We start from the raw sequence: 23714 nt of genomic DNA on the forward strand, positions 1-23714 counted from the left end.
CTTCTCTTTGATACATTCTCTTAAACTCGCTAAAGCCCGATGTGTTTCCTTGCCCTGATTCAAATCTGATCTCCCGTGTCTTAGATACGAATCCACTATATGGAGTTCACATGTTGTAACGATTCTGTCACCGTCTCGCAATCCCGTCCCATTGATTTTTGTGCCAGTATTCCAATGTGAAGGTTCGACAGAATCACCGGTATTTTTGGATATTAAGCATGATCCCTTGTTTGGTGAATTTTTTGTTGGCCGCGCTAAGGCGTGTAAAAAAAACACATTGTGATCATGGCATGCGTGGCCTAGACGTTACACAGATGCATGGCTTCAACGTCCCTGTCGCATTCTTGACCTTATTCGGACAGCTTATCTGAAGCTTGTTTATTGCATAAGTCTATATGGTAATATTAAGCGAGTATATAGTGCTGCTGGTAGGTACATCCATACAAAGTACGGAGTAGATACATGACGACCTGATACGGAATGTGCCAAGAGTGACAGCTTAAACATACGCATGTGCTAGCGGTACTAAAAATAGGTGAAGGCGATAAAACCAGTGTTTGGATCGTCCAACAGATATGATTTGATGTCTTGTTTTGAGTGCCCCATACAGAGTGGATCGGGATTAGCATGACACTCTTACCGCCATTCAGAAACACGCTAGGGCAAGTGGGCGTTGGCTTAGTTCCAAATATCCTCATACAAAGTGTATTGTAAAAATGTCTTATGCCACGCTAGAGCCTCTAAAGAGGATTCTCGTGGCAACCCTACCAATGCCTACCGAGTGTTGGTGGGTAGCGGATAGCATTGTGTCATCGGATAGAAAAAAAAAATTCAAGGATACACTGTCCTTTGTGGAGGTAGCTTTCGTATAGAAATGGTACATAAAATTTCATTATACCCGATTGAGTCAAAGCGTCAATTTTCATAATCCTCAAAACAGTTGGGGAGGATGCAGGGATATAAATATTGTACAACATAAGTGTTTGATCACTGTCAAGGTTTGCTTGGCAAGAATGATCAAGTACAACATACAGGGGTATGTTCGAAGCGAGAGAGTGATCGAACTTTGACATATAATGTTGATCTGTGGAGTCTTCCAAGCTGATACTTGCACTTATCTACATCCTAGCTTACAATGAATCTTGGTAGATCGATTAAATTTCTTCAGGCTAATTTGAGATTTAGGAAAACTCGATGTGGTTATGTGGTTTTTGCGTACTCTTTGTATGGAGATGCAATACAAAAGATACCTAATCTCTACAGTAAGTGCGGAGTACCTAGTGAGAATTTCCCAACGATCCGGTGGTGCCCGTAGGTGTTCCAAGGTCGGTGGACTTGCCACGATTACTTGATCATTGCTTTGCCCCCCCCCCCCTATGAGCTGACCAATGAGCCGAGTTGGGGAATGATCCATTGTTTTCTGCCTTGTTTGGGTCGCGGGCTATTTTAAATCGGTTCCACATTAATCTGTCTTACTCTTCAGTTCAAGTGCCTTGGCATTTCAAGTATCAATGTCTTGCCTCGCGTAGTGGCGGAAGTGCTTACGATTCGATGTTCAAAGCAATTAGATTGAGGGGTACAAAAACCCACGCTGCAACTTAACACCCGGATATTCACAGCGGTGCTAGCAGACACAAATGCATGTGGCTTGTCTGTTGTTCTATCCTACAAGTCGCAGTGCTCTCTGAGGGGCACGCTATAATATTCCACAAGCGAACCTGCCAACCCTCGACACGTACAACATAGTAAAGATGATAAATTCCCTCCTATTTTCTGAACAACGGTAGTCGGTTTAAACTTTTCCCATTAGCTTAATGCTGTTGAGCTGGTATCAAACTTCCCTACGAAGTTTAAAGGATTTTCCTAACTTGGTGATTGCAATGTGTATATATGTGATTATTTCACAGGTTAGCACCTCTCCGGGTTTTACCATTGAAAGCCAATTTAATCAATCTCAAAGCTCTTGTAAATTCTATCCAAGAAGAATAACACTGATGGATCCATCAAGCCTCAACAATACAATCAATCCCACACCACTCATAAACATGCCCATGGCCTTCATGATAGCTCCCATTATCGACATAGACAGTCCAGTGGTTCCAACCATCTTGGTCATCCAGACATCGGAAGGTAAAATGAAGACCCATTAATTCAATATCAGCGCGCTTACTACAAACTGTGATTATCTCCAACCCTGACTTTCCAGAAAGGTTGTCTTGTGAGCGACTTTCCCAGCTGATTTAGGTGGGCGAAAGAGAATTCCCGTGAATGTTATCAGCGAAAATAAGTAGTCAGATTGGTTGACCATTTGGAAATCCGGCAACCTTCTTCTCAGAACGAGAGTGTTAACCAAGGGATGAGCTGACCTTTATGGCCTCTTTGCTCGCACGATCTGTAAATGTGCATGTTTCATTTGGATGCCTGTAGTGAATTCATGACCGGCCACATATGCCTCGAAGAACTCATCGCTAGCAAAATCAGTTTTGACAAATGATCTTAGGTGCTCTGTATCTAATTCAATACGGCCCTATGCAACGGGCCGGCCCTCAGGTTGGTTGGTACATGGATAGCAGTGATAAATTGCCGCAATGTTCTAAACAGTGACGAAGCTTCCAGCCAAAGTTCCACCCTAAATACTAGTATTCAAGCCCTAGCCAGTCTTGGGAGAGGGACGTTCTTAGCGTTTGTTTATGTCTGCCGACTACCGCCACCCGTGCTGATGCACGATCGGATCATCTCATTCTTCCGGATTACACCCATAACAGTGCACGCTTTGGAATGGACCACGAACAGTTTGCGAATATCGAGGAAATCCATATTTACAACGAGGTTCATCACACTAGCCAAAAGGCGATGAAATGGCAATTCAGGCTCTCCTAGCAACAGAAGATCTTGATTGTGTAGCTGCGTACCCGCAAAATCGACGCAGACTCTTCCAGTCGCCATGCACTTGCTTTAGAATTCTGTTTGCCAGCAGATGAACAACATCCCGCCAATGGCTTCGGATATTCAAGCCAGCGCCTAGAGCTAGGAGAACTAGAAAAGGCGTTCACTTGCCCTAGGCTGTTCGTGCACCAACCACTTATCTGTGGTATTTGCCGAGATACGCGGCCCTAACGAAACTCCCACACCGTTTGACACTAGAAGGCGACTAAACTTCAGATTATGTATGATTCATATACAGACTGTTAGAAGTCACATGACTTCTTTGTTTGCTCCTAGTACTTAGTCTAGCTAAACCTGTAGATAGCTTCTCTCTTCTACAACGCATCCAGAGATCTCCAGTTTCATCTCCAGCTTCATTTGTAGACTGAATATCATCTCTCTCACAGACCCAATCAATGAGCCGATTTGCCAATCTATAGAATTTGCACCCCTTCTAGAGACATTTCTGGAAGACTGGAGTAGCTCGGGGTTCTCGTCGCTCATCGCCGAGGAGAGGGACAGAGACCAGTAGCGAGGAGAACGGACAAAAAGGCCTCATTTGGCATGTGATACTGATAGAAGAATCCAGTTCTTTCGGTAAGAGTAGTAATGATAAGAGGAGTAGTCTCTTACGGATGCACTTTAAAAAAGTAGCATCATTAAGGCGATCAAGGATTCTCTTTGTTGCTATCGAAAATGCGAGGAGGGTATGAGATCTTATTCCTTGTTGGCTTTGAATTTTGCTGTACTACACGAGGCTCAAATTTTTGGCTACACTTGCATATCTTGTGTAGCCTACCAAGACCACTGCCAACATTAATGGCTACGATCTACGAGCTGCAAAAGGAGTTCAATGTTTAATGCGGTAACACACTACTTAGGGTCAACATGCAAGTCTCTACTCGTGGATAAAATGTGAAATTACACGGAATCGATTGCCTCAAATTTCCCAAAGAAAAGTGAGGTGCATAACTGGTTACACTCGACGTAGAAAATGAATTTGCAAGGATTGGTGCCAATTCAAGAAGATCGGATCCCAAGGCCTGCGGACAGTTCTCAATTTGATGGTGCTGTGACCTACTGAAAGGATGCTTGGTACACCTTTCCTCTAGGACTACAGAGACAGTTAGAATAAAGGAAAGTCATAATCAGGTTGAATCTTCGCACTTTCTTCCTAATTTACTTGCCCGCACATGAAAACTCCAGGCTATTTACGCGAAAGATGACACCTCTCGCATTCGACCTCTCCGAGTACCTGCTCTTGTTGATATTTACACTACTTGTCTACAAAGGCACCACGGTTATTTATCACCTATACTTCTCTCCACTAGCCGGGTTTCCAGGTCCACGCTTGGCCGCAGCAACCAGTCTCTATGAGTTTTATTTCGACGTTCTGAAAGGAGGTCAGTTCATGTTCGAGCTTGACCGTTTACACGACAAATATGGACCTGTCCTCCGCATCAATCCTCGTGAGATCCACATTAAGGACCCCGGCTTTTATGATACCGTCTACGGCGGGCCATTAAATAAAAAAGATAAATCGTCTTCGATTACTAATATTGGATTGCCCCTGTCAACCTTTGAGACTGCGCCACATGGTCTTCATCGTGAGCGGAGGAGACTGTTGAGTCCATTCCTTTCAACTCAATCAGTTGCAGCCCTCCAGCCTGTCACCCAAGAAAAGTTGGACCTGTTTTGTGGCCACTTGTCGAGAAGAGTTGGTACGGGAGAGTTTCTCGACTTGCACTCTCTCTCTGCTTCTTTCGCCGCGGACGTGGTGTCGACATATGTGCTTGGCCGCGCGAATTGTTATGGATACTTGGATCGAGTGGAGATAACAGATGAGGGGAAGAAGGGTGTTAACAGCCTCTTTGAAACGATGCTTTTCATCAGGCATCTACCATTCCTATACACCTTAGCACATAAGATTCCTAGCATAGCCGCTTGGTTGTTTCCCACATTTTCTTTTATTCGACAATTCACTGGGGTATCTGTGGTTATGATCTTGCACTTTGAGACATACTAATCGACGATAGAAAATTAATCGAACGGTCGAAGCCGTCCATGCAAACCCGAACGGGGACTCGATGATTTCAACTATTCTCTCCAACAAGAAACTACCTGAGTACGAAAAAGAACTAAAACGACTGCAGGACGAACTGGCGTTTTTGTTCATTGCTGGATCAGATGCACCGACTCAAGTGATGGCAATCACCTTTTTCCACCTTCTTTGGAATCCAGAGACGTGCCAAAAACTCAAAGACGAGTTAGATGAGGCTATTCCCGTTCTGTCTGAAGCGGACTGGACTAAGTTGAAAATTCTTCCCTATCTGGTACGGCAAAAATCAATTCTCTCAGGTCTTTGTAATTTTGACTAATGGCCATAACCAGTCTGCTGTGGTGAAAGAAGGTCTACGACTTTCCGCCGTTGTGACAACAAGGCTTCCGCGTATTGCACCAGATGAAGCTTTGCATTACGGTAAATGGACCATTCCGCCCGGTGTAAGTCTTCCCCAAACTTATGTTTCCTTCTGCTTGGTCCCAAAATCTTGTTACTCGATTAAGATGTTGATGTGTAGACGCCTGTCGGCATGTCCATCCCCTCCATTCTACTAAGCCCCGAAATCTATACCGAGCCATTGAAATTCATCCCAGAGCGCTGGATGGGCCCCGCTGAGGAAGTCCAAGTTCTGGATAAGTTTTTCGTTCCGTTTGCGAAGGGCAACTCAAGTTGCATGGGTCAAAGGTATGTAGCTTCTAGTTTATTCACCACTTCCAAGCGGCACCGAAGCACTGATATATCCTAGTATGACCTACTCGTGGCTACACACAGTGATAGGCACCGTGATACGCAAGTTTCAATTGGAGCTTCACGAGACGGACGAGAAGAATGTTCAAATTGTTCGAGACTGTTTCAATGGACAGACAATTCCTGGGCTCAATGTGATTAACGTCAAGATCACCAAGGAGTTCAACTAGAGTATTCTGTTACAATATAAATCAATAGGCCGTTTTGCGTCTAGGGTCTAAATGCGTTCTTTGCATCTTCTCGGTTGAACATCTATTCTTCCCTGAGCGCTTATTCTTTCAAAAGGATGGAGGCTTTTCTCACACTCAGCATATTTAGATTCTATCTATATGATTACGTTTTGTTCCAAAGAGGAACAGATAAGAACGGCATGGAAGAAAGACTCCGACATGTACTAGTCGACTGGCAACGCTCAACCACAACATCCATCAATTCTTCATCGGCCAAGAGACGATCCTTCATAGAAAGCTTCACCGATACCCACCACAATTCGGGCAAGATGCTAAGGTTCTCGTAGTGAGGCTGGCCATCCGAGAGGAAGATGGTACGGGTATGCTTCAAGGCTTCTCGGCGTGCTGTACTCATGGTGTCGAGGGTCGCAGTAAGTTCGATCTAAATATGTTCAGCTGTTGGGGAGATATGAGGTTTAATTTGGTCGGGAAGTGCGTTTCTGCCTGATGGTAGAGACTAGACGGGGGGTTCCGAGGCTATTTAAATGCGAAGTAGGGGGGACAATGAACATTCCTATCGAGAGTCGTCTTTCACCTACTTGACTAAAGTCTTTCACACCCCTGGGCGTTGTAGCAATGCCTTTTTCTGTCATTTGACTAGGTCCAATTTCTAAATTTTAAGCATATTGAAAAAGGCCTCGAATCTTTTTCACTGCTGATGATTCGATAAGAAATAGTCAAAGATATAGACTTGCTGGGATGAAGTCTCCAGCATGCAACCCTGTGTGAGACGAGGCGAAAAAAAGTCAGTTGATGCGTAAAGGAATACATCATGACAAAGGAGAGCAACGTTAGAAGAATTGTCGATTTGGCATCGTTTTGCACGTTCCCAGCCAAGAAAGGAGCGGAAAAAATACCCAAAAGGGCAAGTATGTTACAGGATATTCAATAGGCCGAGGCCTCTCCAGAACTTCCAATGCTGCCCATTATTCAACATAGTTGGCTGGAAAAGGTCCCTTCTGCCCCCTTAACTCGCCTTCCCACCAATCGTCGGTGCTATCCGTCTTCCGCACGACGCGAATGCGGTCCCCTTCCCGGAAACTCAGGTCGCCATTCCCCTCGCCATCAAAGTCATACAGCGCCGTGACAAACACTGGACGGGAAGCTGCTGGCGGCGGCGGCGGTGGTGGGGGTCTCTTCTTCCCGATGGCGGCGGCCATTGGTGATACCTTGGCCTGGAAAGAGTCTATGTTGGGACCAGCTGGGGATCTCGCGACGCCTGATGGAGTGGGAGTGGCTTGTGGGGTTGGCATGAGTGTCGGACGAGGGGGGTCAAAGTAGTCGCTACCCGTCAAGAGGGGCTCGGATCCTGTGGTGTTTCCCACAGGAATTGCGCTGCTCTTGTGGCCAATGGTTGACAGGGGTGGGGAGGGGGGGGATTCTGGTACACAGGGTGTCTGGCTTGACGATCCTGGTGTTTGTGATCCGCGGCGGAAAGAAGCCGAGAGCGAGGTCGATGAGGCAGTGCTGTGAATGCGATTTCCAATTGAGGGGCGTTTCTTATTCTCCTGGCCGACTGTAGCTCGACGCATGGCCTTGCCTTGGGCCAGGGAACCAAAGTTTTCGATTTCGGCTTGCGTGGGCTTGAAGGCAAACTCCCAGTCTTGAACAACTTTGTCCATGGCTGCTGGCGGGGAAGGGAATCCCTCTTCTTCACAGTAGGTAAGAAGCACCGTGTAATAGTGTGCAAGCATGCGGTTTTGAATCTCAACCTGTGCTTCAAGGATGTATGGCGTCAGGGAGAATATGAGAGCGATCAATGTAGGGAGTCGCTGTCGTAGATCATGGTCGGCAGCTTGGTAAGCCTGGATGGTGATTAGTATCTTTTTTTCTGTGAGCCGTTTTGCGCATCGATTTTTGTACCTCTTTCGCATTGGCAAGTTCGACTTCTGCTTTGGCTAGGTTCACATTTTCGCGATCGGTGCGCTTCGGCTTTTTCATGAGGCTATCAACACGCCCTTGGCAGATTTCAAAGTCGGTCTAAAAATTGGAACATCAGCGATAAACAATCCACCAAGGGCTCTCATTCTTCACTGCATACTTTCCTGTCATTTCGCTTTTTGATCGTTTTTCTCATCGGTGCAAGGGATTCCTTCGCTTGCGCAGCCGGCTGGGACATGCGGGTATCGACAGCACCGAGCTCATCCACGAGGTCGGTGCGTAGGCCGTCATATTCCTTCCGCAGTCGATTTGTCCGAGCTAATCTAATGGGGTCTGTATCCACAGCTTTGTGGTTGGACGGGGTCTCCGAGGAACCAATGATAGGACCGTAGAGGCCGTCAAACTCATCGACAAGGCGACTCTGGTAAGTGGCGATAGAAACCCAAGCATCTCGCCAGGCTTGAGTAGATTGTACGATCTGATCAAATAACACGTATCAGGAAATGCGACAGGACGTGCGTCATCGGGGTAACGGTGTCTACCTTGCCTAGGAGCATATCTGCATCGTCGAAATCTTTGAGAAGCACAGCAATTTGGCTGTCATCTGCAGATGACTTTGTCGTCATGCGACCAAAGCGCCTGGTCATGTTCTGCATGTTAGGTGATGAGGGAGCTCTCAGAAGCTCACGGGGAGCATGAAATGAAGAAAGAGTAATAACAAAAGTTTTGCACACGGGCAAAGCACTTGAAACAAGAATCGACCTTATTCACGATTCTTTCCCGATTTAAAACCAAAGTGATGGGAAAGGAACATTGAAAAAAACGTTGGAAGGGGGGCTCAACGTCGACCTGACACATAATTCGGCCCCCAAATGTTTCAGCCGTTCATGCGGCTCTCGCGCCACGACCCCCCTCTATACATTTTGGGAAAGTGGTCTAGATGTCCATCACTCTGTACCCCTTTATCGACTCTAGATAAATCGTCTTAAACCAGGGGGTCATAGCCATCTTATACACCACGGATTACATGGGGCCAGAACAGAGATATATGTATACCACTTTAAGGGGGCGATTATCCTATGCTCTTGGCAAACTATCATTTAATTATACTACACGTATTGTTTCTAAGAGAAGTTGGAATAAAAGATAAACACTAGAAGTGATGAATTCAGAGATGTGAACTAAGAACTGCTGGTACGTGATCCACATCTCTATTGTAGGACAACTCTTACTCTGGAAAGGTCGTGATAGTTGTCGATATTTGTTTTCTGTCCGATCATAATGCAATCTATGACTACTAGGCAACAGTGAGCGGCCCTCTTCTGTTCTGGGCATGGCGCCATTAACATCGGCCCCGATTTGATTTGTACAGGCTGTCTAGAGGACCATTCGCCCTATTAACGAACCACTGATAGACTGAAATTCCATCTTCATTGCTTGGAATTGGAATGATTGGGTTTGCCTGATAGATTCTGTCGAGCTAAGCGCTCGGTCGTAGTAAATGGGAATCTTTGTGACTCATATTATACTTCCATGTCAGACAAGGAGATGGTTCCTCTAGGCCCTAAACAGGACACCTTGGTTTGAGTGATTGTGTAGTGGTAAAGTAGCCTATAATTTTCCAATACTCAATCTTGTTTCACTAAAAGTCGGCCCCGGAGTGGTATAGTTAGGTAGTTAACTATTCCTTGTAGCATTTAAGTAAGAGGCGGCTTTAGCGAGATCGTTCATGCATTCACTGGGTAAGGGGTAGCGGTTTCAACCTTTCCACTTTAGCGATTGCCCTATTCCGCTTATCTAGAATATGGGCTTCCTTAGTTCATAGAAAAAAAAGACCTATCTATCTTTGAGTAGTTGATTGATAAACCTGTTTAACTAGTTGCTACTTAATAGGGGCCGCACAGTTCATGTACCCGAGGAAGATGTCGTTTCCTGAAAAGAGGAAACAATGCACGATAGAGGGACAAGGTGGATTTCGTGAGATGGTCCGGTATTTCTCGAGTTCTTTTTCAAACTTTTCCATTTTAAATTCTCCAGACTTTAGACTTGGACGATGATGCGTGGCGAACCTCGTAAACAAAAGAGATACCTCCCTAGGATCCAGTGCACGCTAGGAAATTAGCCACGAATATCCATGATATCCATGGGTGGTAGTAATTTGATGTGAGAGGCCCATCGTGAGATTTTGAACAACCCTCACCTAATTGATTCCAATTGGTTCTAAAATTACTCGCTCTGGCCTTGATTGTCAGGTTAGACAGCCCAAACTTCCTCTCAATAATTCAAGGGTCTTTCTGACCATGTAGCTGCGGAAGATTCAGATTCATCGGGTGAAGTCGAAACTTATTTTGATAGTATCTGATGATCTCAAAGATCCACCGAATCCATCTTCAACAACTCTTTCTTCCACCACTTCTCCTCCTCTTCCACGGCCGCTATCCGACTCTTCGCCTGCCGGAATCCATGCCCTTCTCCATGGAAAACCACCAACTTAGATTCACGACCAACCTTTGTCATCATTTCGACCATTTCCTCTGCCTGGTTCATAGGAACGACCAAATCCTCGTCTCCTTGCAGCAACAACAATGGCGCAGTGATCTTGTCTACCTTGAGACAGGGGCTGCGTTCGTTGAAAATGCGGGTTTTCTCGTCTTCATCCACTCCTGGATCAAACAGCAAGGCGAATGCGTAATGGCTCTCAAACTTATGGGTATCCTCACAGAGAGCCTTGACATTGCCGATTCCGTAAAGAGAATTGCCACCGGCGAAGAGATTGGGGTAGTCACAAAGAGCTTGGAGTACGATGTATCCGCCCGCACTTTGGCCGCGAATGCCGACTCCATTTTGGTCGATTCGGCCAGTGGACGCTAAGTATGACACACAGCTAGCAGCATCTGCTGTGTCAAGGATCCCTAATCGGATTTGGTAAGCTTTGGGAGAGAATTGGGTACGTTTGCCATGAGAGTGGAATTTTTACCCCATTGTCCGTTCAAATCATCCCGGTACGCTCTGCCATATCCGGAGCTACCTCCATAATTTACCCAAACAACGGCATACCCTCGAGAAGTCCAGTATTGGTTCGTAATATTCAGGCCAGTTCCGGTTTGGGACGTTGGTCCACCATGGACACAGACGATCAGAGGCGGCAGCGCTCCAGAAGGTGGCTGATAATCTGGGTTCTGAGGTGCGTAGAAGATAGCATGTGCCACTCCTTCCAAGTTCTCACCGTGCACTCTTGGAAAAGATAGATGCTCTGGCTTGGAAACAAGAGAACTTGGCATGGGGAGCTCAGAAGCTACCTTGAGTGCATCGAGCTCGACGGTGTCGGCCATTTCCAATGTAAAAACAGTGTTGAAGCTCGTCTCGCTAGATCCAAGAAGCGCTATTTTTGTATCTGAGAGAGGAGTATCTGCCAAAACAATCGTGTCTGTCACTGGCAGATTCATTTCCTGCCAGGATTCGTTCGAGAGATCAATCAATATGAAACTCCATCTACCATTCTTTGTGTACGACGCGATCATTGAAGTTGGAGTCAAACACACGTAGGTGCAACTGGCAAAAGAGAGTAAAGGTCAGCCATCAAATCAACAGCTGCTTCCTCGCATCAAAACCAAACGTACTTTCCTAGATGCCAGTCTGGCTGCGAAAACTCCACTTCTTCCAGACCATGTAGGGGCACCCGTTGACACTCCAAAGTGTCAGCATGAGACCGATAGAGCTGCCAATACCCCGAACAATCACTCGTGAAGTACAACTTGTTATCAAGGCCCCATCGTGGCTGGCTAACGCTTTCTTTCTCCGGCACACCCGACACATGGCAAATGTCTGTAACCTGACCATTATTCCACTTGGCCACATACAGGCGGGCTCCTGTCCATGGCATATCTGGATGAGACCACTGGGTCCAGCATATCCTGCTGCCATCAGGGGAAAACTGAGCAGCGTTGTAGAAATCATCCCCAGAGGCGACGTTGACAATCTCTTTGGACTGTACGTTTACCGCGACGAGTCGGTTCCGAACTTCCGACGGTAAGGGTTTGGAGTGATCTTCTTCGATCGCTAAGATCCAGCCTGACTCCGCCTGGCCATCTGACAGAGATCCCGTAGCAGAGGTGGACGCATAGCGGAGAGCATTGCTTGTCTTTGTGATCTGCTCAACTTGACCTGTGGAGGGATCGAGTTTATGCAGATCCTGTGTCTCCCGATCAGAAAAGACGACATGTCCATCGAAAGCGATCATCGATGCGCCGCCATATTCATGAACTTTGGTGCGAGCGTCATATCTAACAAATTCTGTTTAGATCTGGGTTCATATACATGGCTGAATCTCAAGTATGTACTTGGCTGGTAAGATATCTCGTCCTTCATGGCCAGCGTATTCGACAATGCAGCCACGTCCCTGCTCTTTGGGTCGATCCTCAATTACATAAACCTTTCCCTTGGATGTCTGAAGAGGTCATTAACACATTGCAATATGAGCGATCTTCATATTCATTGAACATACCGCGATGGATTCAAATTGAACACCGTCAGCGCCAAGCAAGGTAGAGCTGATCGGACTCTTCCATTGGCCGAATGGAGCTGTAACTGGAGTACTCATAGAGATTGTAGTTATAGAATAAGTTTGCTGAATTGGTCGAGTCGATACTCTCGAGAACGTATGTTGGTTAAGGTATTGGCAATGTCGCGGGGTGAGGTTTGAAAAAGAAAATCTACCCCGCAGAGGCAACATTGGTGCTGACCGAGTGTCAGCTGAATTCAGTAGAAACGAGCAATCAAAGTGCTAGTTGAATTGTCCATTGTAAAGAAGATATTAACATCTCCAAACATAATAAATAAGACCTGATCACTTGACTAACCTCTCCCCAGCATCGCTGATACCCTTTCGGATGTTCTCTCAGCGCATGTCTTGTCCCTCTTTTTTCGTGTCTTTTATTCTGTGCTTATTTTTGGTGCATGGGCTTGTTCGTAAAATTTACTGTTCCAAATCCTATCCATGAGCTTGTTTTGAGTTGGCATTGATGAATACCTGTCGAAGAGCATGCCTCTGTAACTGGGTGACTGGCTTTCTCCATTTTGATGCCTGAGGCCTTCCAGTCTGGTACTTTCTTATCGGCTTATCGTGTTTTCCACTTCCAACGCGAGAACAACGCGACCAAAACTACATTTCGCGACCCCATGCGATGCAGCCTTTATTAAGGTGTTCCACAATGCTACTATGATCTCCACACCGTCATCCTCCACGCGTCTTCCTCCGACTTCCCCGCAGGTCACTGCCTCGGTGGTGAAGTTTCGCTGCCTGTACACTCACGACCTCCGCCGCAAGTCCAAACGATGGCATGATGGCTACCTACGATATCATAAATTCAATAAACGTATTATGGTCTACGATGATCAGGGAAATTTTATCGGCGACCACCACTGGCGATCTTCGGACGAAGTACAAGATGGCGATGAAATGGAGTTGGACAAGGGAGTCTTGATTGAGGTGACAGAGAACATGGGAACCACGGAGACGGACATCACCACACTCTATGAAAAGAAGAAATCTAGCCAGGGATCGCCGCAGACCAAAGACCCGGTGTCCCAAGCCCCCTGCGCCTCTACCTACACCTCCGCCTCCGCACCACTTCGTTCCTCCGCTTCGTCGCAGTCATTTCGCTCTCTCAACGATTTGCTAGGCATTAAAAGAACTCCAATCGGACATTTAGTGTCTCCATACGAGGAAAGGAATCCTCCGCGACCAGCCTCTAGCATTCAGGAAACTGAACGCGCACCGAAGCGACAGAAGACATCCTCGGTATTGAACCGAAGACCCGAGAAAGGCTCGCACGCCCGGAGTGAGGTCATTGATTTGACCGATCCAACCGATTCAAATCGGGGACTCCCCGTGAAGCAAAGGCTATGTCAAGTGGTAAAAGAACTACCCAGAGCCGGGGATAATTCTACGGGCGATGTTTTCCCAGCAAATGATAAGCAGAGGTCGGCAGTTCAAACAAAACAAAATCGGCCACAGAGACCCAATTCTCCTTCACTCTCAACTGTCTCCGCTTCAACTGTATCTGAACCAACCTTCAGTCTACCGAGAGCCGAGGAAGTGGTTCACATAGCTACGAAGGGTGCACAACCACCAAGATCCGTCGGCCCCTCACCGAAAAGTTCTCTTATTCCCACTATACCCGCAGAAACAGACATAACCGGGCCTCGAGGAAACTTGCTCGCGGATCAAATGTCAATCAATCGCGAAAAGCAATCGAGAGTTGCTCCTCGTCCCATCCCACTACAGAGGTCTGACCCGCCCACGGTTTCAAGAAGCTCTCCCCCCATTGCACCCAAGCAGCCTTCGTCTTGTCGATTTGCACCACAGCCGCCAGTGCGTGTAGTAAAAAATTATGTAAAACCCATCGAATCTGCGAACGACCAAGCTGCAACCAAAGTTCCACCCCCGGCTGACGTTTCGTCTCCCGCCAATGTTTCACTATCAGTTAAAATACCACCCACAGCCAACAACTCATCTTCAACGAAGATGCCACCTCCATCACGTCTATCTTCGGTACCACACTCTGAAGCACCTACGGCAGCTCTACGCATGGGAACCGGAAAGCCACGTAGAAAACTGATGTACAGTGCCCTGCTGCCTGGCATTTCCCGAACTCCGTCGCCGGCGAACTCAGATACACCACCTGGTAGTGCAACCCGTGAACCCGCTATAATTAATCCCGAGCAACAGTCAGTATATACTCACCCAATAACCCAGATTGTGATGCTGATTGCCCTGTAGCCTAGCCACCGCTCCAGGTGATTCCTCATTATTAAACGAAGAATTTATGCCCTCAAACTCGACACAATTCATCTTCGACGAGATGATAGATGGATCGGGATTCAAATCGCCCTCCACAATCAAAAGGCTAACCGGGAAAAGATCTTTCGACTCACCCTTGCGCAAATCGATCTCGGATCCGACTGCATTGACTGCCCGCCGGGTCCGGGAAGGAGGATCATTTCACGCAGGCAGTAAGGAAAACGAGCTCAGAGAGCAAGGCCCTTGGACATCCGAGGCATTAGATTTGTTTGACTTCTGGCCTGCTGGACGACCAAAGCCAAACGAATGAAATACATGCCTTGGCTCATTCTGAAAGCCGTATGTAAGATTCTAAACAAAAATGAGCAAGGTTCACACCAACCCAATAACGCAGAGGACAAAACACTTCCAGGGCTCTTGTGCCCAGCGACGTCCACCATCTTGTGAGAAGCAATCGCCAAATCGCCGAAACCCTCGCCCATGCTGTTCTCAAAACCAAGGCTGTGAGCAGCTTTCTGTGATATTGCTGCGTGAGACAGGCCATGGTTGAAGATACCATTCACACGTCTACACTTTGCGAACATACTACTTGCAGTTCATGTCGTGGAAACCCACTCTTTAATATCCCAAGGCTTCCCCGCCTCCCTCCTAAATCCCTCGGAATTAATGGTGGATTTCAAGAGCTTGTCCGCATGAAACTTATGCTCTATATTTCCGAAATGAACCATCGTGGCCCAGAATCACCCCCTGACGACCTCATTGATACGAAAATGTGATATACACAAAGATACCCCATTTAAAAGTAATGAAAAACACAAGTGTACATCGCTCATCTCAGAAATGACTGGCTGACGCCAACCTCATCCAAACCTAAACCCCCTTCTTAACTAAAACCCCAGAAATATAAGGCATAGCCGACCACTCAAAATTCCTCTCTAACTCAACACTCTCCCACCCGCCATCCACATCAGCAGCAGCCCTTAAAACCGCCTCGGTATCCCTAACCAAACAACAATCCCCAGTAAACCAACTCCATCCAAGAACCTGATAAACACCCTGCACAAACCGCCCAATAATCGACCCTTTGGCTCGCCGCCACGGATTAACAACATGCTCCGTAACAAGCAACCGCCCACCAGGCCTAAGCATCCCGTACAGCTCACTCACCGTACGCTCCATTTCAGATACCGAGCACAATACCCGCACACAAAGGATCGTGTCGAAGATACCAGCGCGCGGGTCGGTATCGTACTCATCCACGACGCCCGTCCCCGCCGCCCGCAATGCGGGGATCAGTTCGTGGGCTGCTACGCCTGTAGGCACGATGTGATACCTGGGTGAGATGTTCTCTGCAAGCGCTTTTGCGCGGATCGTGGCGTGGAGGCCTTTGCATGGCTCGGCACCGTATAGGGCTGTTATGGCTGGTGAGGTGAGTAGTGGCATCTGTGTACCTGTGCCTGGACCGATGTCGAGGACTGTTCCTGTGGCTGTGCGGAGGATTGGGGGGATTAGAGCTGAGGAACCGACTGGCTCGGAGACTTGTTGGTTGTTTGGGTTGGAGCTCATTTGGCGGGGTGCTGTGATGGTAGTGGTTTGGTTAGGGATTTATGTTTTTAAAGTTGTCTTGGCTTATTTGTAGGCCGTGCTCTTAGATCCTTTTTTCTCATAAACGTTGCGGAGGTCGCTAGGAGCAAGAGGGTCCGCTTTGGGGGGGTTTTGGTGATAGAGATAGTGGCTGGGACTTACTAGTGAACTCGATCCAGAATCTTCCGAATGCTTCATCGCGGAGTCTCCGGGTCTGAGTGATTGGGGCAAAGAGCTGGCCATTTTTGAAGACAGCTTCGGCGCAGATTCGGATGTAGTCTGTGGTGCTGTAATTAGTTTACTGGTCCATATGTCGGTAATGGGAAATTAGTGCTGATGTGAGGGATGTGCAGTCTTGTGTCAGATGCAGCGAGATATCAGACAAAAATCCAGAGAGTCCCGCCAAAAGAAAAGATGACATCAACAAATGAATAAAACACAGGGCAAAAGGAAATAGAATGTTACAAGGGCATTAATACAAGGAGAATAAAAGCGTTTCTATCGGTATCGAATTCCTTAAATTGAAATCGAGATCATTCGGTGTCTGTTCGGCGTTTGTACTTACGCGACATAGCCCAAGTCATGATATATGCTGGCTCGAACATTGCGAGCATTCGTCCGATAAATGGTGGGGCTTCGGTCGACATTGTGATTCAGAGATGTCAAAATCCGATTGTATCAGTTCCAATAAATGTTGAGAGGAGGGAACATCAGAGAAGGTTAATATAGATAGGGTGCGGATGTCACTCACGTGACAGAGGCTTTGCGGGGACTTCAAGTCCCATCTGCAGGCCTGTAATCTGAAAATGACAAGATTTTTTGAATGGATGATTGTACCGTCTTCAGATCAACGGGTCTTACGAAATCAAGAATTATCAGACATAATCCAACAAAATTGAACATAGACTAATTAATATCTAGCATCCTGGTCTGGTGCAAATTGCACAAATACTCAAAGATGGTCACACCAGAAGAAAGAGCGCAGCCTATCGACACAAAGACGATGGCGGGTTGTGGTCACAGGAATTATCAACATAAAGGAGAATATAGAAAAAGAGCAGACTCAGATTGGGAGAAACGTTCCAGCAGGAGACAATGATTGAAGGAAGGACACAGACACAGTAGGAGTTGAGATCTGTAGAGAGTAAAGAAAAAAACAGATCGTAGGTGAAGAGAAGGTGGAGAAATTTAGGGTGAAACTATTCAGGGAGTTTCGGAGCCCAGGGATCTAGAATCACCAAGGTACATAATTCAGTTGACGTCTCGGTTTTGAGGTATGAGGTATTTCACGCTCTTATGAAAGAAGTTAAGGTCCGAAACACTATTAGAAAGGTTGCTGGTTGGATAAGAGACGGGAAAAAAAGGAGACTTGTCATCATTATCTTTATAAGTGACTCGAGTCTGGGTTGAGGACCTGCCCACAAACCCTACGAACAAAGGCCAATCTCATAGGACGATGTTCAGTGGTGGTGTGGTGAGTGGATGCGGTTGACCCTCGGACTATACCGACTGGTGCGAGAAAGAGAGCCAACATCATGTTTTCCGTCGCAACAGGCGCGGACATTCTCGAGTCGGTCTTGTTCCTGGGGTTCGACCACATGTCTCAGATCATCGGCACTTTCTGGCCCATGAAGACTTTCATCGTGGACACTAGCAGATTGGCCGTTCCGTCCCTTCAAGCTTGCGATGGACCCCCGAATCGAGCTGGAGATGGTGCTGAGTCTGGACGAAGAACGTTGGCGATCATCGGGAACTTGCAACGACGACTTTGGTACAGGTGAACTAAGCGCCGGTGATGCACGCCCACCGAGAGTACCGGACGATCGCAAGGACATGGCCGAGGCCGCTCGCCGCTGTTGCTTGGATGCTTGTCGAGCGGTGCGGCTGTTGTTAGATGAGAATGACATTCGTGCTGTCTGACGAGAACTGGACCGGAGGCTGGGGGGGTTGAACTCGTTGATATCGTCGAGCGTGACGCTGTTATTATCCTCGCAGTTGTTGTTGGTCTCCCTTAGAAGGAGATAGGACAACGCGTTGAACCATGTTTCGTGCCTCTGGCTCGTCGTTGCTGTAAAACGAACTCGTCGGCCAGGGCTGACAACCTCCAAGCTCCTACAGTGGAGACCCGGAGGATATGGGTTGTCGTCGGCAACCACTCGAACAGCCTCGATGGGCACACTCTTGGTACGGAGCTCACTCTTTCCGGCAGTTTGCGGGTCCTGTATACTCCAGTACAGCGTACGAGTGTACGGGTGAACCCAGAAGTATCGTCGGTGCCGTGTTGTGGACATATCCGATGAGCCAGTCTTGCGGGTGTACTTCCAAAGGAATTCGCCAATCATGGTTTGAGTAATCGCCTGGATCATGCGCGGATCCGTATTAGGTCCGTAACCGCCTGGCATGGGGCCAGCATGAGGGGCCATATTGAAACGCTCTTCAAGCTCAGACGCAAAAGATGACACTGAGGATTGTCGAGACATCTGGCTTTGACTTTCCCTCCTCATTCTAGCTTGAGATGAACCGGTTCTTGAAGAGCTAGCCCGCGCAGCATGTTCGCCTGGCGTAAGTGGGCGCTGGGAGTTCACGCGGTGGGCGGAGGCAGGAGCTAAAGGAGGCCCCATGGCAGAGGTAGGAGATGGCGGAGCCACGTCGGTGGGCCTCTTCTCGGCTGCCAGGATAGCTTCCCGGTGATCGACCGGCAGTGGGGGATGACTGACACCAGATGTCTGACTGGTGGCACTGGGAGGCCGGCGTTGATTTGGTGTTGTTGACTTCGCTGACTGAATTTGCGAAAGGCGAGGTCGCGTCGGAGCCTTGGGTGTAACGTAAGGAGAAGCGGCAGCTGTAGTGATTGCGGCAATCTCTCGTGAGTTGTCCGTCACCTGGCTGTGGGAAGATGGCGGGCGTGCGGACACACGATCCATAAGAATTTGATCTATCTGCTTAGATGACAGGATAGTCTGAGATCCTTGGTCCATGTTTACTGAACTAGATTGTTGTCTAGCAGAGCGAGCAAGGGCGTTGCCAGAAAGATCGTTCAAGGCCAGTCCAGCACCAACGAATTGATCACTATCGACTGTGCCAGTGCGGCTACGAGCAGCGTCAGCAAGATGGTCTCGATGGATAATCACAGCGGCTCCTGCGGCCTTTGACTGTATTGGCTCGGTTTGAGTAGAGAAGTCTGCCACAGCAGGGGTGGCAAATGGCATAGACTTCACTGGATGAGTCTCCACTGAATGGACAGAGGAGAATGACAATGCCGGCATAGGGACAAGGCGAAGCCTTGGAATAACAGGCTCCGTGTGTGCTGAATCGATGGAAGAGATCGTCAAATTCGGTACCTCATGCTCAACATGCTTGATAACATCGACGTATTGAATCACAGGTGGTTCCGGTTCAGGGACAGCGGCTTTGACTGGCTCAGTGGATTGAGTAGTGATTGAAGAGAAGCTTGACTGCGGCACGTCGCGCTCACGCTCAACGTATTCAATCACAGGCTCTACTTTAGCAAGTGTTGCCTGCACAGGGACAGTGGTTTGAGCAGTAATCGAAGAGAAGCTTGACTCCGGCACGTCGCGCTCACGCTCAACGTATTCAATCACAGGCTCTACTTTAGCAAGTGTTGCCTGCACAGGGACAGTGGTTTGAGCAGTAATCGAAGAGAAGCTTGACTCCGGCACGTCGCGCTCACGCTCAACGTATTCAATCACAGGCTCTACTTTAGCAAGTGTTGCCTGCACAGGGACAGTGGTTTGAGCAGTAATCGAAGAGAAGCTTGACTCCGGCACGTCGCGCTCACGCTCAACGTTCAATCACAGGCTCTACTTTAGCAAGTGTTGCCTGCACAGGGACAGTGGTTTGAGCAGTGATCGAAGAGAAGCTTGACTCCGGCACGTCGCGCTCACGCTCAACGTATTCAATCACAGGTTCTACTTTAGCAAGCGTTGCCTGCACAGGGACAGTGGTTTGAGCAGTAATCGAAGAGAAGTTTGCCTCCGGCACTTCCCGCTCACGCTCAACGTGCTTGATGACATCAACGTATTGAATGACAGGTGGTTCTGGCTCAGGAACAATGGCTTTGGCTGGCTCAGTGGTTTGAGTGGTGATCGAAGAGAATATCAGTTCGGGTACCTCACGTTCACGCTCAACGTGCTTGATAACCTCAACGTATTCAATCACAGGCTCTACTTCGGCAAGTGTTGCCTGTACAGGGACAGTGGTTTGAGCAGTAATCGAAGAGAAGCTTGACTCCGGCACGTCGCGCTCACGCTCAACGTATTCAATCACAGGCTCTACTTTAGCAAGTGTTGCCTGCACAGGGGCAGTGAATTGGGTGGTGATAGAAGAGAAGCTTGACTCTGGCACTTCACGCTCACGCTCAACGTGCTTGATGACATCAACGTATTGAATGACAGGCGGCTGCGGCTCAGGAACAGTTGCTGCGACTGGCTCGGTGGTTTGAACGGTGATGGAAGAGAAGCTTAACTCTGGCACCTCAGGCTCGCGTTCGACATGCTTGACCACATCGATGTACTTGACGATAGGCTCCGGCACAGCAAGTGTTGCCTGGACAGGAACAGTGGATTGATTATCTATGGAGGAGAATTTCAACTCGGGGATCTCGCGCTCGCGCTCGACGTATTTGATAACAGGTTCTGGCTCGGGAACAGTTGCCTGGATTGCCTGGACAGGTTTTGTCGACTGAGCGGCGACAGACGAGAAGCTCAACTCTGGCACAGCTAGTATTGCAGAGACGGGGGAACTTGATTGAGTCGTAATGGAGGAGAAGGTCAGCTCGGGCACCTCCGGCTCGCGTTCCACGTATTTGATAACATCAACATGCTTGATGATTGGCTCAGGTACGTTAACCGTTGGTTGAATGGGATTGGTGATTTGTGATGAAATTGAAGATATCGTCATCTCCGGCACTTCCGGCGGGGGGAACTCATGCTTCGCGGGTGTGGTGGTGCCGCCGGTGATGTATGAGACGCTCAGATCAGGCCGCTTAGGTGCAGAGGGCGTAGTCTCTTGGGAAGAAACTTCTGCAATGCCCATATCTAGTAGACCAGGAAGCTTCTTCGTTTCCTTAAAAATCTCCTGGTCTGCTGTTTGAGTTGCCTGGGGTGCAACGAGAATATGTGACAGAACAGCTCCATCAACAATGCCAGCACCGATTGAAAGCGACGAGGGCTCCAAAGGTTCAGTCATAACACCAGAATCCACCATTTCAGGCTTAGGTGGTGCATCCAGCATTACGTCTGAGGGTCTCCGTGAGCACGATACAGGCCCCATGCGCGGTGTCGAAGCCTGGGAGTTTAATTCATCATCTTCGGTGCTATCGAACTCTGCAAGTTCAGCAAAGAGGCTCTGGCCCTCCTGAGCTATTGGCACTGGCGCAAAATCGGATGCTGCAGATTCACGTGAACTCGAAGGTCGACTATTTGATGCGAATATGGCCTCTCCAGATGGACGAAAGCGTCTTGTGCTGCGTTTGGACTTAACACGGTGTCGGGATATGTTAATTTGGCTGGGAGAATCATATTCTTCTTCATCGGAAGATGCGGAGGCAGTGCTATTGTATGATGTGCGATCGCGGGCTTTGGCCATGACCAGTGAAGAAGGCACTCGGCGGCGAGGAGTGGTCCCTAAATTGTCTTCCGTCTCGGTAAGATCAGCCGAATCGCTGCTATCATCCGCCATACTTTCGGCACCAGTTTGGAAAGCCTCGCTTTCCGTTGCGGTTGCCCTCTCGTTCGCTGTTTCAAATCCATCCTCAGCCTCGGTAGCTGTCTGGTAGATGTCGCTAGGTCCTTTGGGAGATTGCGAGCGAGAGCGGCCCCTAGTGGACGACGCCTTGGTGTGGGTCTGTGTGGGACTGATTTGTCCGGCATTGTCTTCCCAATCGGTGTCTTGAAGCTCAACAAACGATCTCTCTTTGCGGCCTGCGCCCAGTAGATCTGGGCGATGAGGCTTTCGAGCCGAATCTGTCTTTGTCTTCTGACGCTTGCTAGTTCCGTTTGGTACAGTGCTCTCACGCTGGCGTTGCTCAACTTCATCCCGAGCATCTTGTAGCATACGTTTGAGCTCGATCTTTTCAGTCTTCTCGCGGTGAATTGTACTCTTGAGGTTTTGAATCATGCGGTGAGCATGGCCGAGCGAGCTCTTCAAGGTTTCCGATTCAAGATGGCCATGCCGAGGAGTGAACTTGTTGGGGGATGCTGGCGGAGAGCTTTCAGGTGTGTTATCCTCGGGCTCAATGTCCTCGTCGTCATATGAAACATCCCTCAAGCCTTGATTTTCATGTTCCCGAAGCCTCATAGCAACTATCTTGGCGAGCTCTTGATTTTGAGAAGTCATTTCCAACAGCTTCTTTTGGAGTGCGGACTTTTCCGCATCACCAGCAGTCAAATTCCGCCTCAATAGGTGAATTTCTGCATCATTTGCCTTCTGCGTGAGGCTCTGATCCTCAAGCAACCTCGCATTGGCTTGCCTTTGCTCCTCGAGCTCTCGTTCCATGGCACTTTTTTCTGCATTTGACAATATGACGGTGCTGTTGAGCCGTTGTTCCCGTTCCGCAGCATCCCTCACGGCTGCCATCAACTCATGTGTTTGAGTTTCCAGTGTCCAGTTCTCGTCCTTGTAGCGTTGCTCGCTATCATCGAGCGCCTGGATTCTTTGTGCATATCCCTCTGCTTCCAACTCAAGTCGCAATTTCTCAAGATTAACACGCTTGAGTGTTTCATCCCGTTCTGCAAGAAGACCTTGTAGTTGGCGGACCTGGGCCAAAAGTGAAGTGGAGATCTCAGTCGCAAATTCGATGTCGTGGACACGGTTCGATGGTTGATTGCGCTGCTTGCGAGACGGAACGCTGACTTTGCTAGGGGAATTCGTGGCTTGACTGGCAAACATAGCAGGACTTAGGTGTGACTATCAGAACTTGATGTCAGTTTGGCTAGAAATCGGGCCAATCTCGGATGGAAAGACCCGGGCAGTACCTTTTGATCGAAAGACGGCGGCCCAAGCTGAGCATCTTCCGGGCCACCAGCAAGACGTTTGGGTGCTAAAAACGCGCGTGCCGACTCACGGCCGATCTCGTTGTACTCCTTCTCCAAGTCTGCAAGTTTCCGTCGCAGTTCCGGTCCCATCTCTCCTTCATTCTGCTCCTGCTCGACCTCTTTCAACTGCTCTGATAGCTGCCGCTGCTGGTTGATAAGGGCCGTTCCTAGCCTTGAGGCCTCCTCCAGTCGGCGTTCCGTCTCCGCCAAGTGGGCCTCGAGGGCCCTTTTGGCCTGTGCTGGTGAAGACGCATTTAGGCTGTATAGCTGTGTGTCGAAGCGATTGGAGTCGCGAGGGACAGCCGGCCTTCCAGAATTCGCAACGAAGGGGTCTTCCATGGACGCAAATGACCCGGTGGCCTCAGCGTTGGATGCGGTCATGATTGGAATTCAGGGGCCTCAAACAGCACCTGAATCCTCTTACTGGA

At 48.4% G+C, this 23714-nt stretch overlaps 7 protein-coding genes across 7 annotated transcripts; 2 read left to right on the plus strand and 5 right to left on the minus strand.

Annotated features, from left to right (window-relative positions):
* Positions 1-4147: 4147 nt before the first annotated feature.
* On the plus strand, positions 4148-5904 carry Pdw03_7081 (Benzoate 4-monooxygenase cytochrome P450; the record flags this gene model as incomplete). The annotated part of the gene is made up of 5 exons (XM_014678771.1): positions 4148-4912; positions 4962-5258; positions 5317-5427; positions 5505-5671; positions 5733-5904. The coding sequence occupies 5 exons, from the start codon at positions 4148-4150 to the stop codon at positions 5902-5904; spliced, it is 1512 nt and encodes a 503-aa protein (XP_014534257.1).
* A 163-nt stretch (positions 5905-6067) lies between these two features.
* Positions 6068-6319, minus strand: Pdw03_7082 (uncharacterized protein; the record flags this gene model as incomplete). The annotated part of the gene is made up of 1 exon (XM_066101551.1): positions 6068-6319. The coding sequence occupies one exon, from the start codon at positions 6317-6319 to the stop codon at positions 6068-6070; it is 252 nt and encodes an 83-aa protein (XP_065956634.1).
* A 571-nt stretch (positions 6320-6890) lies between these two features.
* Positions 6891-8501, minus strand: Pdw03_7083 (Amphiphysin; the record flags this gene model as incomplete). The annotated part of the gene is made up of 4 exons (XM_014678770.1): positions 6891-7769; positions 7828-7944; positions 8006-8323; positions 8388-8501. The coding sequence occupies 4 exons, from the start codon at positions 8499-8501 to the stop codon at positions 6891-6893; spliced, it is 1428 nt and encodes a 475-aa protein (XP_014534256.1).
* A 1711-nt stretch (positions 8502-10212) lies between these two features.
* Pdw03_7084 (Six-bladed beta-propeller, TolB-like) lies at positions 10213-12445 on the minus strand (the record flags this gene model as incomplete). Its single annotated transcript, XM_066101552.1, has 5 exons — positions 10213-10757; positions 10823-11397; positions 11466-12128; positions 12186-12292; positions 12350-12445. 5 exons carry the CDS (start codon positions 12443-12445, stop codon positions 10213-10215), a joined length of 1986 nt encoding a protein of 661 aa, XP_065956635.1.
* A 618-nt stretch (positions 12446-13063) lies between these two features.
* Pdw03_7085 (uncharacterized protein) lies at positions 13064-15094 on the plus strand (the record flags this gene model as incomplete). Its single annotated transcript, XM_014678768.2, has 4 exons — positions 13064-14574; positions 14627-14828; positions 14911-14986; positions 15042-15094. The coding sequence occupies 4 exons, from the start codon at positions 13064-13066 to the stop codon at positions 15092-15094; spliced, it is 1842 nt and encodes a 613-aa protein (XP_014534254.2).
* A 423-nt stretch (positions 15095-15517) lies between these two features.
* Pdw03_7086 (Methyltransferase type 11) lies at positions 15518-16878 on the minus strand (the record flags this gene model as incomplete). Its single annotated transcript, XM_014678767.1, has 3 exons — positions 15518-16224; positions 16394-16510; positions 16797-16878. The coding sequence occupies 3 exons, from the start codon at positions 16876-16878 to the stop codon at positions 15518-15520; spliced, it is 906 nt and encodes a 301-aa protein (XP_014534253.1).
* An 813-nt stretch (positions 16879-17691) lies between these two features.
* Positions 17692-23667, minus strand: Pdw03_7087 (Nuclear migration protein (ApsA), putative; the record flags this gene model as incomplete). The annotated part of the gene is made up of 3 exons (XM_066101553.1): positions 17692-19965; positions 20048-23158; positions 23227-23667. The coding sequence occupies 3 exons, from the start codon at positions 23665-23667 to the stop codon at positions 17692-17694; spliced, it is 5826 nt and encodes a 1941-aa protein (XP_065956636.1).
* Positions 23668-23714: the final 47 nt, after the last annotated feature.

Source organism: Penicillium digitatum, chromosome 2 (genome assembly GCF_016767815.1).
Source record: "Penicillium digitatum chromosome 2, complete sequence".
NCBI lineage: Eukaryota > Fungi > Ascomycota > Eurotiomycetes > Eurotiales > Aspergillaceae > Penicillium > Penicillium digitatum.